The following is a 14,228-nucleotide window of genomic DNA, read 5'->3' on the forward strand; positions in this document are numbered from 1 at the left end:
AGGTTGTTACCACTGCTATAGTAGTTACTAGCAGCTATATCATAATTCTATTTCTTCCATGTGAAGGGTATAATTCATCCATTCAAGATTAGAACAGGCTCAAAGAACATGTTTTAGTATACTTAATCGTAGATTAAGTTGGATTAATTGGGATATAATTTGTAAGTAAATTTGGTCTGTACTTGTCGTTTTCTTGCTGGTACAAGTTTTCTTTCTGGTAGGAAAATCAGTTTCAACAAAAGCTTAAGCATCAAGCCAACAATTTATGAAACAGAATGTGTACCGAACGAACGGTAAAAGTTGTGACTAGTAAACCTCAGAAAATTCGCAAAGAACAAGAAAAGGGGCATATGAGAAAGAGTAGATTTGATGCAATCATAAAGAAAATATAATAACACCGAGAGCACTTTCCTAAATACTTTCATTCAACTTCAAACAATTCTCTTCCATGCATAAATACAATGCATAAGCATGGGAATGTATATGCGTATGAACTGAAGTTTGTTTGATTTCATCTATCAATGGCTAAAGCCAGAAAGCCAAGTAGTTTATTTCTCGTTCTTGGTCTAGTGGTGGCTTTTATTTGGAAGGAAAGGTATGCATGTGCTGAAAATGATGGGTATTTATCAGCAGTTGGGGATCCAGGAATGAGCAGAGATGGCTTGAGGTTGGCAATAGAGGCGTGGAACCAGTGCAATGAGGTTGGAGAAGAGGTTCCACACAGGGGCAGCCCCAGAGCAGCAGATTGCTTTGACATATATAAGGCTTCTCAATCCGAAGAAGGCAAGCTATTTTATCCTTCCAATTTAGCCATTCAGTGAAAACTAATATACCACAATACACAGAAATGGATTGGTTTCCATTTCTTTATATTATATTTTTGCACTCTATTATGTTTTCCAAATAGTCTTGCCTACATGGGCATCAACAAAAGCTTTGGATTGATGATTTCTTTTGCATAGTGTTTATCCCTTTGAAATGAAAATAATTAGCTGCTGTGCTAGTTGAATTCTAATTATGTCAGAAGATATAGAAAATTGCTTACCTAAAAGAGGAGGCATCAATTAACTGATTCTTCTTTTAAGCGGTGGGGGAATAGGTCTTGCATTAAATTATTGTTCCTTGTGATTAATATACTTTACAGAAAAGAACTGCTCCCTTTGCAACGTGTTGCCCTATGTATTGGTCCACAGAGTCACAGAGGATGATAACAAACTAAGAGTTGGAGACCCTTTTCTTGGAGTGCAACCAAATGCCCTTGTTGATGTAAACCTGTATGCTGCAAACAAGGAAATATACCTAGGCTATAAATGCCAAGTTCAAGACACCCCAAATCCATGGCATTTTTGGATGATCATGCTTAAGAGTGGCAACATGGATACTTTTGCTGCCAAGTGCCCCAAAAATGGCCATAAAACAGGAGCATTTGGTCCTGATAGTGGGTTCCCATGCTTTGGAGAAGGATGCATGAATCAACCATTGATTTATCATGACTACACGACGCTGGGAGGGCCTAATTGGACTACTCTAAGAGGAAAATTTTATGGATCATGGGACTTGGATGCTGATTGGAGTAAAGGATTAGGGAACGCATCTTACTATTCCGTAACTTGGGAGAAGGAAATTGGTATGGGAAGCTGGATCTTTCATCATGTCTTGAAGACTTCAATAAAGTATCCTTGGTTGATGCTTTACTTGAGATCTGATGCCACATATGGATTATCTGGTGGATACCATTATCCAACTAGAGGGATGTCCAAAATTGTAAGTAATTCTTTCTTTCTCTATATCCTTACAGAAGCATTATCTATTAACATCCTTTTTTTTATTTGGTATATTCATTCTACAAAAACATTCTGTTTACTCTTTTTATCTATCATACAAGTTGACTAGCGAAACATTTTCAGATAATCATTAGATTTACTGACCATGCTCACTATACAGATTCCAGAGTCACCAAATTTTAAAGTAAGGTTCACCTTAAATGTAATCAAAGGTGGGGGTCCCAGCAGCCAGTTCTACCTAATAGACATAGGGAGCTGCTGGAAGAACAATGGCCAGCAATGTGATGGCGATACAACTTCAGATGTCACCCGGTACTGTGAAATGATCATAAATCCGAACATAAGTGCATGGTGCAATGCAAACAGCCTCAATATGTGCCCGCCTTACCACACCTTCCCCAATGGCACACGTGTGCATCGCAGTGAAACAACCAATTTTCCTTATGCAGCCTATCACTTGTATTGTGCTCCAGGGAATGCACAGCAGCTAGAGGTTCCTTATAGTTTGTGTGATCCATACAGCAATCCTCAACCTCAGGAAATATTACAGATTTTGCCTCACCCCGTTTGGGGTGAATATGGATACCCTACTAAGCAAGGGGAAGGTTGGATTGGCGATCCAAGAACATGGGTACTTGATGTTGGGAGGCTGTCTCAGTCGCTATATTTTTACCAGGTTTTCTTCTTCCCTCTATATGTTTGCTTTAACTTCGAAAACAAAATGATAAAGTAGCTAGTCGATTTTTTGTTGACTTAACATGATTTTGCTTAATATTAGGATCCGGGTACTCCACCAGCTAGAAGGAAATGGATGTCCGTTGATTTGGGAACTGAAATATTTAAAGACCCTGATCAAATAGCTGAATGGACCGTTACTGATTTTGACATCCTTGTACCTAAGCAATGATGGTGGTGCAATGAGAAGAGACTAGCTTCAAGCACAAACAATGAAGTTTGAAGCCTTCAACTCAAAGGGATTCTTTTTCTCTGTAATGTGTATTTACAATGATTTTGTTGTCGAAAAATGTAGAAAGATTACGTGGGAATTTTTTGTTTCTTTTTTTCCCCCTTTCGGCCAACCGGAGAAACTAGAATGTCTACTTTTTTTTCTTGCCATTGTTGTTGGACTTAAACTCCGTCTCTCTTCTCATTGTTGCCATTGTTTTTGTATTCCTGGGGCTATAATCTAACCAAGCAGGAACATTCAACGCTCCTTTCAAGACTGTTATCACCATTGACGTTGTGAAACCACATTGGAAACACCAATTGGGAACCCTTAACATCTTCACTGCTTCCGACCTGAGTAGTTTCACATGCATGCACCCTCCTCATAATACAACTTTTCAAACATCACATCAATGAGCTGATCCTCCTTTGCTTATTTTCAGGCTGTGACCTGTCCAATCTCCTAGACTATCTCCATGACAACAATCCCAAAGCTATAAATATCAAAACCTTTTATGTGAAGATTGAGCTATACCAATCAGGAGCCAAATATCCAGGAGTTCCTCTCAATGTGGTCAAAGCAATTGATGACTCTGATACCGTCAATCAACTTAGAGACAAACAAAAATCAAAGGTGGAGATGGACATAATGAAATTGTGGTCGGTAGTTAAAGACATAAAGTGATTAGCTTTACAATTAGGTGTTTATTCTTTCAAGCATGTTTCTCCATAAGCTACTATAGAATGTGATTAGAGTGAAACGGCGTGGTCTGATTAACAGATTTGGTGCCACTGGAGATTCAGGTTGATGTAATTTTTTTATTTAATGAAATTCTTAACTAACACCTAAGCAGGTAAAAAAAAAAAAAGGAATTTCAAAATAAGATTAAAGAAAAACCCTTGGTGATTCATATCATTTCACACAGAATCAAAGCTGCCTGGGCTTGTTTCTTAATAGTTGGTGGGTTAAAAAAGACCACTACATGGGCTTTGGGGCTTTCAAAAGAATTGCGCTTTGAGGCCTCCAATAATAAATTTTCAAAAGAATAATATGCAAAATTTAGGAAAAAGTTGATTTACCCATACCCGCTGAGAACCACGCTTCCTCGGACTTTCCATTCAGACTAAATTAAAACCCATTTAAGTACCAATCAATGCGATTACTGTCTTCAACAGTGAAAAAGTAATACTTTAAATGAATAATAAAACATCTAGCACATGACTTTTAGCAAGCCACAATGATGACCTGATGAGTGGTGACAATTAGACCATAATTTGCAAATTTGCAATGGTATTGGCCGCCTGGTTGGAAAAGTTCCATTTGCATCCAAAATCAGCACTCGATGGGCTTGACAAGTAAATTATTAATGCAATCGATCCTATAGTTATAAGCTCTCACCCCATCAAACTCTTAAAGCATTGCAGCAATTCAATATAAGAAGAATTGTTAGAAATTATCACATTTTTGATATCACATATTAAGTATTATCACAGTTCTGATATTATTTTTTAAATTAAAAATTTTAATTTAATTCACATCAACAAAAATATAATCAAAAGATAAATCAAGCACACAAGAGATAATAATTTAATGTGATTTGATCTAACTGATCTATATCTACAGATAAAAAATAAGATTCACTAGTTGTATAGAATTACGAACATACATCAAATCAAATACTCAAAACTAATACCCATAAACCCTCTTAATTCCTTTAATCTCATTGAGTATTCTCAACCTAAATAAACATATACTCATATATACTTTTTTAACATAAACAAATACATATCAATATGTATCCATTCATTATATCTATGTAGACCCTCTTAGTCTCCACTAATTTACTCCCATATACCATACAAATATACGTACTCATAAGATGTAAATCTTCAGTAATCTTATGAGGTGTCTATCCAATAAAACGCTACAACTCTCTTACATATTTTTCTCATACCTAACTTTATAGAGACTTCATTTATTTATAAGCATACAAATTTACTTATTAAAAATCTATTTCCTCTTCAAATTCTTCTTTAATGAGTCAAACTTACCTATTAAGCAATATATAACCAATCTTAAACAAATATGTTATGGGATTTGAGTTATTATTTAATAATCTCCACATTGATTCAAATTTTATCAAATCAATTGTATTGATGCTATACATACTTAACTTCATCTGCAATTGGAGTATAACAATCATTTTTTCTTGTGTGCTTTTACATTTCATGCAAACTCATTTTTAAAATATGAACTTAAATTTTTTTCTTAAATTGAGCTTATCTAAGCTTGTTTATTCTCATATTTCGAACCATGATATCACTTGTTAGGGATCATTATAGTTCTGATATCACTTATTAGACTAAAAATCTCAATCTAATTCACGTCAACGAAAATATTATCAAATAATGAATCAAGTACACAAAAGATAATAATTTAACATGATTTAGTCCAACTGACTTATGTGCATGGATAAGAAATAAAATTTACTAGTTGTAGAGAATTACAAACATACATTAAAACAAACACTTATAATTAATACTCATAAAATCCACTTAATCTACTCTAATCTCATAAAATATTATCAATCTAAATAAATAGATATCTATATACGCACTTTTAATACAAATAAATATATATATATACCTATTTATTATATTTACATGGATCATCTCATTCTTTTCTAATCCACTCTCATACATCATACAAACATACATATTCATAAGATATAAATCTTCAGTAATCTTATGAAATGTCTATCCCATAAAATTTTATAATTTTTTTACATTTTTTTTATACCTAATATGAAATTTTATCTATTATAAATATATAAATTTACTTAGTATTTTTTTTCTTAAATTTTTTTTTTATAAGTCAAATTTATTTATTAAATAATAGTTAATAAATTTCAAATAAATTTGATATGAGATACGAGTAATTATTCTCAATAAGAATCGTCGGAGTCTACGGAGCACTTGTTTTCTATTAAATGAACAATTGACCTTTTTGATTTCTTTGCTTCACTTTGTCATAGAAGCAGTTGTACCGTGAAATGTCATCCACGCACTTCTTTGAAGGAGTATTAGAGTTTGAGGCAGTAAAGCCTAACTATGCACCTGCTGTGATGGTCCAAGTCAAAACACCAAACTGAGTCAGGCTAATTAAATAAGCGTAACTCCGTCTTTGCTTCGTCAGGACCAGAAATTTCTTTCGACATTAAGTAAATGTTCCACGGCGATGCATGCAACTCGGAATTTTAGATTTTGCTTTGCCGTGAAGAAATACTACCATACGTTAATGAGACCTTTCCTTGGGTTGAAGAAACAGGCCCTGGCAGCTCCTCCCTGTTTTAAAGATGTTGAAGGTAAAATGGAAAACATTTAGAATTGTTTCTAGAAACAAAAGAATATTCAAAATCTTTGTCATTTCTTCCTGAATGCTAGGAGCTGACCATCTCAAATGATTAAAGCGGCGTATTTGAACAAAAGGGTACAAAGGAAAATTCTGAATATGCCATAGAAGAGGCTCCCCCTGAGGAGATGGCGGTCACACTGATAAAAATGACAGTAACTAAAACAATGCAACCATGAACAAATCAATTATGTATAATTTATAATTAATGTAATACTTCAAACATTGTTTCCTCTCGACTACTAGTTGTAATATCAAAAGTCAAAACCCAAATATTTCTTTTTCATGTGGGAGAAAAGCCCTACATTCATCAAGAAATATTGTTCCGTAGGAAAAGGAAACGCACCTCCCCCTAAAGCCACTATATTTTTCTGGCCAAAATAGATAAGGGCTTGGAGTGGTTATGTTTACTTTGCAAGCAATATAAATTAATGAATCTCCAGGCAGATGAACACTCATCAAATGTACAATGTAGCACTTTCATTTGTTTCATGTGTTGTCTGGATAGGCAATTTTCAATCTTTTTCCAATATTTATAATGGGTAGTTGATATCAACAATTATTGGGACCCAGAATGTTCAAGTTGAACCTTTTTTTGTCTAATCTCTTTCCCCTTTTTTTGTTTGGCTTTTTTTTTTGCTCCCACCTGTACCCTCCCATTTTTGAGTTAGTACACTAGTAGTGAAGCTGAGGTATTCTAGCAATAGAAAGTTAAAAAGAGAGTAAAGCAGTGGAAATAACTAATACCTGAAACAAGAATCATTGATGTCTGATTACTATAATTACTGACCATAGTAGTAGCAGCACCTGCTATGATTCCACTTTAGATAAGCTCAACTTCAAGCATAATTTTAACATTAAGTTTTGATAGGGACAGAGTATTCCCAATGGTTTTCAAAGTAAGTCGCTCATCCACTTGGGGATCCTTCTGGTCAATAAAACAGAATACCATGCTTATAGTGAAGGCATACCCCACTCAACAAGAGCATTGCCAAAACTTTTATTGGCATGAAATTTTCATCTACCTTATATTACCTTTACCTGAGGTCCTGAACTTAGTTTCCGCTTTTATGGTTAACCTTCTTCGGATCCTAGAAATGAAGGAAGATTATGAATGAATCAATGAGAAATGTAAATGGTTACCCTTCTAAGTCGAAGTATTTTCCACGCAATTATCAGTACAACGATGAGTGATGACATGTATCAGCAACATATAAGAATATAAAAGAGCAAAGCCGTTGGTGTCACCTTATATCATAATAAATGTTGCCACTAAGAGATAATAGTAGAAGCAATTATTTGAAAGAAGAAAAACTAGTAGAAGCAATTATTTGAAAGAAGAAAAACTAAGTCTAAATCTTACATCACTTGCAAAGGCAACCACTACTTTAATCTCCAGAAAGTCCCCCATTGTTGAAATATCTTCTTGCCATTCCTCAGAATCTTCACAAAGTAATTCCAAATGAGTTGATAAAAGTTGAGATGCCTTATTCTTATGGTTGGAGCTAATACAACATCTGATCAAACCATGGCTTTTTGACTACTTTAGCTTTTATAGATGCTTTCTGAGTTCGGACTCATAGTCCAATATTCATTCTGAATAAAAATTGAAGTTCCCGTGGATTCCTTGTCAGAATATTGAAGAGAAAAAGAGATGATTACATTATGAATCTAGTACAACTGACGTAATAAGTAACCATGAAGGGAAAGCTTAAGCAAGAAGTTACAAACTTACCATTGCATGTGCTTACAATGCAGCGAATGAATGGCCAATTTCTGCAGGAGCTGGGAAGTTTAGTTGCCACTCTTTTATCTCTTTCAGTCCAAGAATCCACATCTAGAAACTCAGACAACCCATTTTAAGAAGTAAACAGGATTTTGGAACAAAGCTCTGTCGAGTCCTATATTAAACTGGGACCCACGGAACTATTTTTTAATAACTTTTATATATTATCTTGTCTGTTTGCTGCAAAAATATGGGGGAAAATCACAAGCCAGTACTTCCTTGTTTCAATAAGCCAAGACTACCTCCCTCTCCACAATCCTCCCAACCCATTGTGTTAACCAGCTCGAACTCAACTTAAGCCCAAAGTTATCAATTAGGAAATGATACTCTAATAATTGAAGGTCAAATAATGCGATAGTAAAACGAAAACCAAAAAAAAAAAAAAAAGAAAAAGGATTTCTTGTTTGATAAGAATCAACCTGTACCTTTGGCAAATGGAACGTTCAAAGTTAAACAATTTTTAATTTACATATGGACAATTATATGATGCATAAAACTGCTAAGGAAAATGTAAATTTTAGCCGCTTTAAGTGCTATTTTTTCATTAACTTCTAACGGTCTTTGTCAGTATTATTGTATCATTGTGATCTATTCATTGGACGTTATATATATATAAGATCAAGCTAATTGCCCAGTAACACTTCTATCGTTCTCCAACAACTTAATCATGTATCTCATTTCTATAAATTCTTTTCTCATTATCAGACATTTCAATGAAAGAATTTGTAGATATATTACCAAAAAAATGGGAACTTAAATAAGCAAGAAACACCACGAGGTGATGTAACCATTACAACACAGAAATGGACATAGGCACTGACACATCACCCGTGAAACTTGAATTGTTTGTAGTTGAGTTCCCTGCAAATGAATATCCAACACCCAATCCACCAAAATGCAGGGATGCATTCTCACACCTCTGAAATACTCTAGCAAGTGATGCAGCCTTTCTTCTTGCCCGCTTTGTACCCGTGAACAACAGAGTCTGAAGTAAACTAGCCAATGCAGGGGCCTTAAGCACTTTTTCAGTTGCAGCAGCCCCACCACTGCGGCATAACTCAAGCAATGCTGCAACTGCATTTTCTTTCCCTCTTGGCGTTCCGCATCTCATCATTGCTATTAACCCTGTCACTGCCATTTCTTCCTTCCCCACAGCTTCAGCCCCAATTGGTTGCCTGACAATTAAGGCCAATGCACCTGCTGCTTCCTCTGCAACCCCTTCACTTCCCAAAGCTCCTACAAGTGCTGTAACAGCTCCAGCCTCTATCATTCTCGCATAATTGTCCGTGTGAGTGGACAGATTAAATAAAGCAGTTACAGCATCCTTCTTCCCTCTTGGGGTTCCCACTCTCAACAACCCTGCTAAGGCTTCAACTGCTCCTCCCTGATCTGCTATTCTCTTCTTATAGTCATGAACTGAAGAGAGGCTGAACAATGTTGCTGCAGCATTTTCCCTTGCCTCTGTTGTGAGGCCAAGCCTCAAGACTTCAACAATTGATATAAGAAAACCATCCTCGTCCATAATTCGACTTTTATTTTTATCATAAATGGATAAATTCAGCATTGCAGTAACAGAATTCTCTTGAGCAACAGGGTTTGAAGATGACAGCAATTTCAATAAGTGTGGTATCGCTCCAGCCTCTGCAATAAAAGAACGGTTTTCCTTTCCTGTTTTAGCCAACAAGCGAATCTCACGAGCAGCAATAGTCTGAGCTCCCTGAGATCCATTTGCTAGATGTTGAATAAGAAGAGTTGCTGTTGCGCTATTGGCTTCAGTCGCTGCTTTGATTGGCAAAGCTGCAGCAAAAGACTCTGCGGATGCATCTGTGGTCTCCGGAGGATCATATGGGACGCCATGAGCAGTACTCCACTGTATGATCAAGTTCCTCAAAGCCCGATTAGGAACAAGGCGATTATGGATGAGCATTTGCCCTGTCTTTGGACAAGTACAATGCCCTTCCTCCATCCACCTAGCTATCGAACTCCGATCATAAGTCTGCCCTGTCGAAATTATCACCGGATCTCTCATCAAGTCCCAAGATATCGGACAACAAAAGTCCTTAGGAATAGTTAAAAATGTATCAGCAATCTCCCGAGTAATCAACTCTTTTCTCGGTTTCTTCTGATTCCCAAAAGACAACTGCACCTCATCTTCCTCAAAATCAAATAGTAAAAACCTACAATATCTAGTAATTGCAACAAACCCATTAAGCACAGAAGCCGTTGGTTCAATATCTCCCTCGTGATTCACAATCTGCTCCTCCAAAAACTCAATTTCACGCCTACAACTTTTGGCATCCTTAATCCCCAATCTCTCCACAAAGAACAACTTTAAGTCCACATAATTTGGTATCCTCCCATTCTCAAACTCATTAAGAAATGAAAAGAATCTAACCCTTAAATTCTCATCACTTTTATCAACATACAATTTTGCCTTCCTAGCCTGTTTTTGCAACAGCTCAACTTGTTCCCTAACATCATCACTCAATTCAACATCCTTTATTGGAAAAACATCCAAGAGGGTGGAAATTTCCTGATTCAAATCGTGGAAATGGCCTGAAATTGAATGGTTTTGAAGCAAAAGCCATAACTTACTGGATTGAGCACAATAATCAAGTAGTATCTTTGACCTATATAGCAACAAATAGAGCTCCTTGAAGCACAATATGGCTGTTGAAGGCAGGCTTGAAATGGAACCTGATTCTGAATCCCTCAAATACTCCAAGAGAACAACGAAAATTTCAATCTTCCGAATCAAAGATCGAGAATTTCTTCGCTGAAAGAAGAACACATTGTTGGAAAAGCAAGAAACAAGCTCAGATGATATAGCTGCCAGGATTTGAACAAGAGCTACTTCTGTTAAGTCAACGGGAGCCAAGAAAGCATTTAGAGACGGCGATCTTCTCCTCCTTAGAGAAGAGAATATAGCAGCTGTTGCCATGGTTGATAACTCCAAAGTGAAATTCTAAAACAAAGGGTCTTAAGAGAACCAACTCTGGTAAAACAGAATTAGATCTGCCACAAACAAATGAAATGAAAAGCCAAAGAAAATGTAAATGAAAAAAAAAAAAAAGAATACCCAATATTTTTCAGCCTTATTCTTGTTCTTGGTTGATGGTTGAATCTTCAAACGATGTTGTACATAAATGACAGCAAGATTTGGTAACCAAAAAAAAAAAAAGCTTCTCTTTTATACAACTGAGAAAAAAAAAAAAAAGGATTGGTACAAGAGGGAGATAATTTTTCCCCTTTCTTGACCCTTTTGTGTTCCTTTGTTCGCGTTTTCTCTCTCTCAAAGAATTTCAATGCAGTTGATGTGAAAATGACTTGTATGGCTTCGACGGATAATTATTCAGATTCTTGTCCATTCGTTTATTTTCCATTTTCTTCTATCTACTGTTTAAACAATGAGAGAGAGAAAGAGATTGGTTATTAAATGCGTACAGCTTGGGTTACCTTACCCGTATGTTTTTATAACTAGATTTTGTAAACCATGAAGGACGGCTTTTTTAGGGAGAGTTTAAATTTATCCAGGATTTGGACTTTTTGGGGTTTCAAAAATGAGCTCACTTTGTCTGGTTAGACTTCAATTAGATTCTTGCTGGCTCTTCCACGACTTTGGTTTTACAATGTTGTTGGCATTTTGCATTGCAATTTTTTGTAGATTTATTAATTTTTTTTAATTTTACTTAAAAAAAGAAACTATCTCAAAATAAAAAAAAATTATAAATATTAAATTTTGAATATATTATTTATTAAAAATAATTAAATTAAAATTTTGATTTAATTCAATTTTATTTTAAGATAAAATGATAAATCATCACAATCCACTTTCTAAGTAGTAAATCTTTGATTTATTGACATTTAAATTAAAATATCATTCCAATTAATGATTCTATGTTACAACAATAAATTATTGAATTTTGAATTTCATTTTTTAAATTAAAATATGTAACACTAAATACTAATATTATTCATATTTCATAGTTTGATTAAATTTCTTTTCCCCATTTAAGCAAAATGGGACATAACTCGTAAGATTTGCTCCGATTCAATGGTTGACACTTGACATAAGAAAGCCAGTGGGCACGCGACTTTTAGGCGCGTGGAATTGTGAAATCATTGTAAGAAGAGGTTGGCTTTATCGTTCTTGGTAGTTGCCAGCATCCATCTGGCAAAAGGAAAAAAAAAATCAACTTTGACTATAAAACGTTTTCCGAAAAACACAATTACAACAGGTTGACCTTCAAAAAGCAAATCCAACACTCAAAACAAACGTTCAAAAAAAAAAAAGACCATGTCTTTTGTCGACAAAAGCTTCTCGGAGAGTTCAAGGAAATCCATTGCTAAGCCTTTTCATTTAAAAATTGAACAAATAAATAAATTGACCAAGACAAAAATTAAAATAGATTTAATAATTCTTAAAATGATAAAAAAAATAAAGAATAATATAATTTAAAATTATAATAAATTAAAAAAATTTTAATATTTGATATATCCATATAAATTATAACATAATATTTTTTATATTTTATATATTTTTTACATAAAATAAATACACACAAATTTAAGATGTGACCCCTTAACCACTACCTATAAGAGTAAACACATAAGTGGAAAAAAGAAAAGGACCGGGTAATGAGGAGTAATTTTGAAATCAAATGAAAAGGGTGTAAAAGAAAATGAAATGAAAGTACAAATTAAATGGTTGGGAAGGATGTGAAAGTTGGAAGTTGGAACATGACATCGACTTTTATTTGAAAATAAATGGGAATTGATAGTTTGGTCGATGGGGAAGAAGAGCTTATTTTAATGTGACTTTGAAAATCAATATCAAGTTTTCAAAGTAAATAATACTTTTATAAGGGATACAGTCCATCGATTCTTGCATCAATTTAAACATTATTATGTCCCAAATACATTTGCTAAAAAAATTTAATGTCATCGTTGAATAACACAACACGCCTCCACTTGCATTCTCCATACCGCTGCCCTCGATCGCAAGTTGGAAGACACGTGGCCCATTGCCTTCCGTCAACAGCTCCATTTTTCTTGTCCTTTCCAATCACGACACGTATAGTAGGCCAATTCATAAAATATTAAAAACAAAGTCAAAGAAATGTATTGACCATGACAAAACACACCGGTAGACGCGCTGTTTTCCAAAACCTCAGAAAACAAGTTGCCATACAAATAAATAAATGTAAACGTAATGATTTGTGCTTTGGACTTTTAAAATATTGCATTCATTGGTTAAATTGAATTCCTACGTACGAACTACGGAGCATATGCAAATGCCAATACATTAGCTGAATCATACATCTTCTATTTACTTGATACAATTTTCTAATTTAAATCGAATGACTATCATAATCACTTGTAGTAATTTTTATTAAACAATGATTTTATGTAAACTTATAAATATTTAGTTTAAAATCATAGATAATATTGTCACTCAAGTGTCATGATTGGATGTGAATACTTTGTATAAACATGACAAATTAAAAACATTTAAATATAAAGCAAAATTAATTAGATTTTGAAGTTAAAATTAAAATTAATTTAATTAATTCATATAATAATTTAATAATTTTAAATTTTAAATTTCAACATTTATAATTTTTTTATTCTTAAGTTATCACTTTTTTTTTTTATAAAAACAAAAATCAATGACGTTAATTTTCATATCAAATAAAAATGTTACACATAACAATACATTTTTAACGAAAACAACCTTATATAGCTTTTAAACCACTCTTTGAAGCCATGGGATAGGTCCATGGTTAAACAATTTAACAAGAATTAGGCATTGAATTTCTTTTGCATTGAATACACGATTCATATAAATAAATAAAATCATGGATAATTTCTTTTGCATTTTATAAATAATCTAAATCTTCAACCTGCAGACCATATGAACAAATAATTAAGGAGAATTAAGTCAAGATCAATACATCAACTTAAATTAGTAATATTAAAATACAATTGAATCTAAAATTGAATACTCTAAGTCATACTTACATTGCATTGTCATATTTTCTCATTGGATTTGGGGTTTAAAGTTCTAACATACATTTCCAAGCGTCAAACGATCATTTTGAACTAGTTGTTGTTGTTACTGTTGTTTGGAGTAAAGAAGGGGTCAATCAAGAAAACTGAATTCTGGGTTTTTGACAAAGTTTGAGTTCAAAGTTAGACGGGGCTGTAAAGAATGACATCTTTGCAAAACAAAGATTTGAGACTTTTCGGTTCTTTTTTTTATTCAAATCGTTTGTGATCCAACAAACCTATGGCTATGGAG

The 14,228-nt window shown here is 34.1% G+C and overlaps 1 protein-coding gene, 1 long non-coding RNA gene and 1 pseudogene across 3 annotated transcripts; 1 reads left to right on the top strand and 2 right to left on the bottom strand.

Moving 5' to 3' along the window:
* Positions 1 to 286: 286 nt before the first annotated feature.
* LOC111318686 (uncharacterized) lies at positions 287 to 3,614 on the top strand. The gene is made up of 4 exons (XM_089755428.1): positions 287 to 783; positions 1,145 to 1,764; positions 1,945 to 2,460; positions 2,563 to 3,614. Exons 1-4 carry the CDS (start codon positions 522 to 524, stop codon positions 2,689 to 2,691), a joined length of 1,527 nt encoding a protein of 508 aa, XP_089611554.1. The 5' UTR covers positions 287 to 521; the 3' UTR covers positions 2,692 to 3,614.
* A 2,210-nt stretch (positions 3,615 to 5,824) lies between these two features.
* Positions 5,825 to 7,870, bottom strand: LOC149511312 (uncharacterized). Its single transcript, XR_016334139.1, has 2 exons — positions 7,505 to 7,870; positions 5,825 to 7,232 (listed from the first exon to the last, which is right to left on the bottom strand). It is a non-coding gene; the product is annotated as an uncharacterized LOC149511312 (long non-coding RNA).
* Positions 7,871 to 8,576: 706 nt separating this feature from the next.
* Positions 8,577 to 11,402, bottom strand: LOC111274946 (U-box domain-containing protein 17 pseudogene; annotated as a pseudogene). Its single transcript, XR_016334138.1, has one exon. The product of XR_016334138.1 is annotated as a U-box domain-containing protein 17 pseudogene (transcript).
* Positions 11,403 to 14,228: the final 2,826 nt, after the last annotated feature.

Source organism: Durio zibethinus, chromosome 26 (assembly GCF_047325235.1).
Source record: "Durio zibethinus cultivar Kanyao isolate XHJ-2024 chromosome 26, ASM4732523v1, whole genome shotgun sequence".
Lineage (NCBI taxonomy): Eukaryota > Viridiplantae > Streptophyta > Magnoliopsida > Malvales > Malvaceae > Durio > Durio zibethinus.

Excerpts from the sequence above, each read along its gene's own strand:
- LOC111318686 (XM_089755428.1), top strand. The coding sequence starts at position 522 with ATGGCTAAAGCCAGAAAGCCAAGTAGTTTATTTCTCGTTCTTGGTCTA. Across the intron at positions 784-1,144 it reads GGCTTCTCAATCCGAAGAAG|AAAAGAACTGCTCCCTTTGC; the intron begins GCAAGCTATTTT and ends TATACTTTACAG. Across the intron at positions 1,765-1,944 it reads CTAGAGGGATGTCCAAAATT|ATTCCAGAGTCACCAAATTT; the intron begins GTAAGTAATTCT and ends CTCACTATACAG.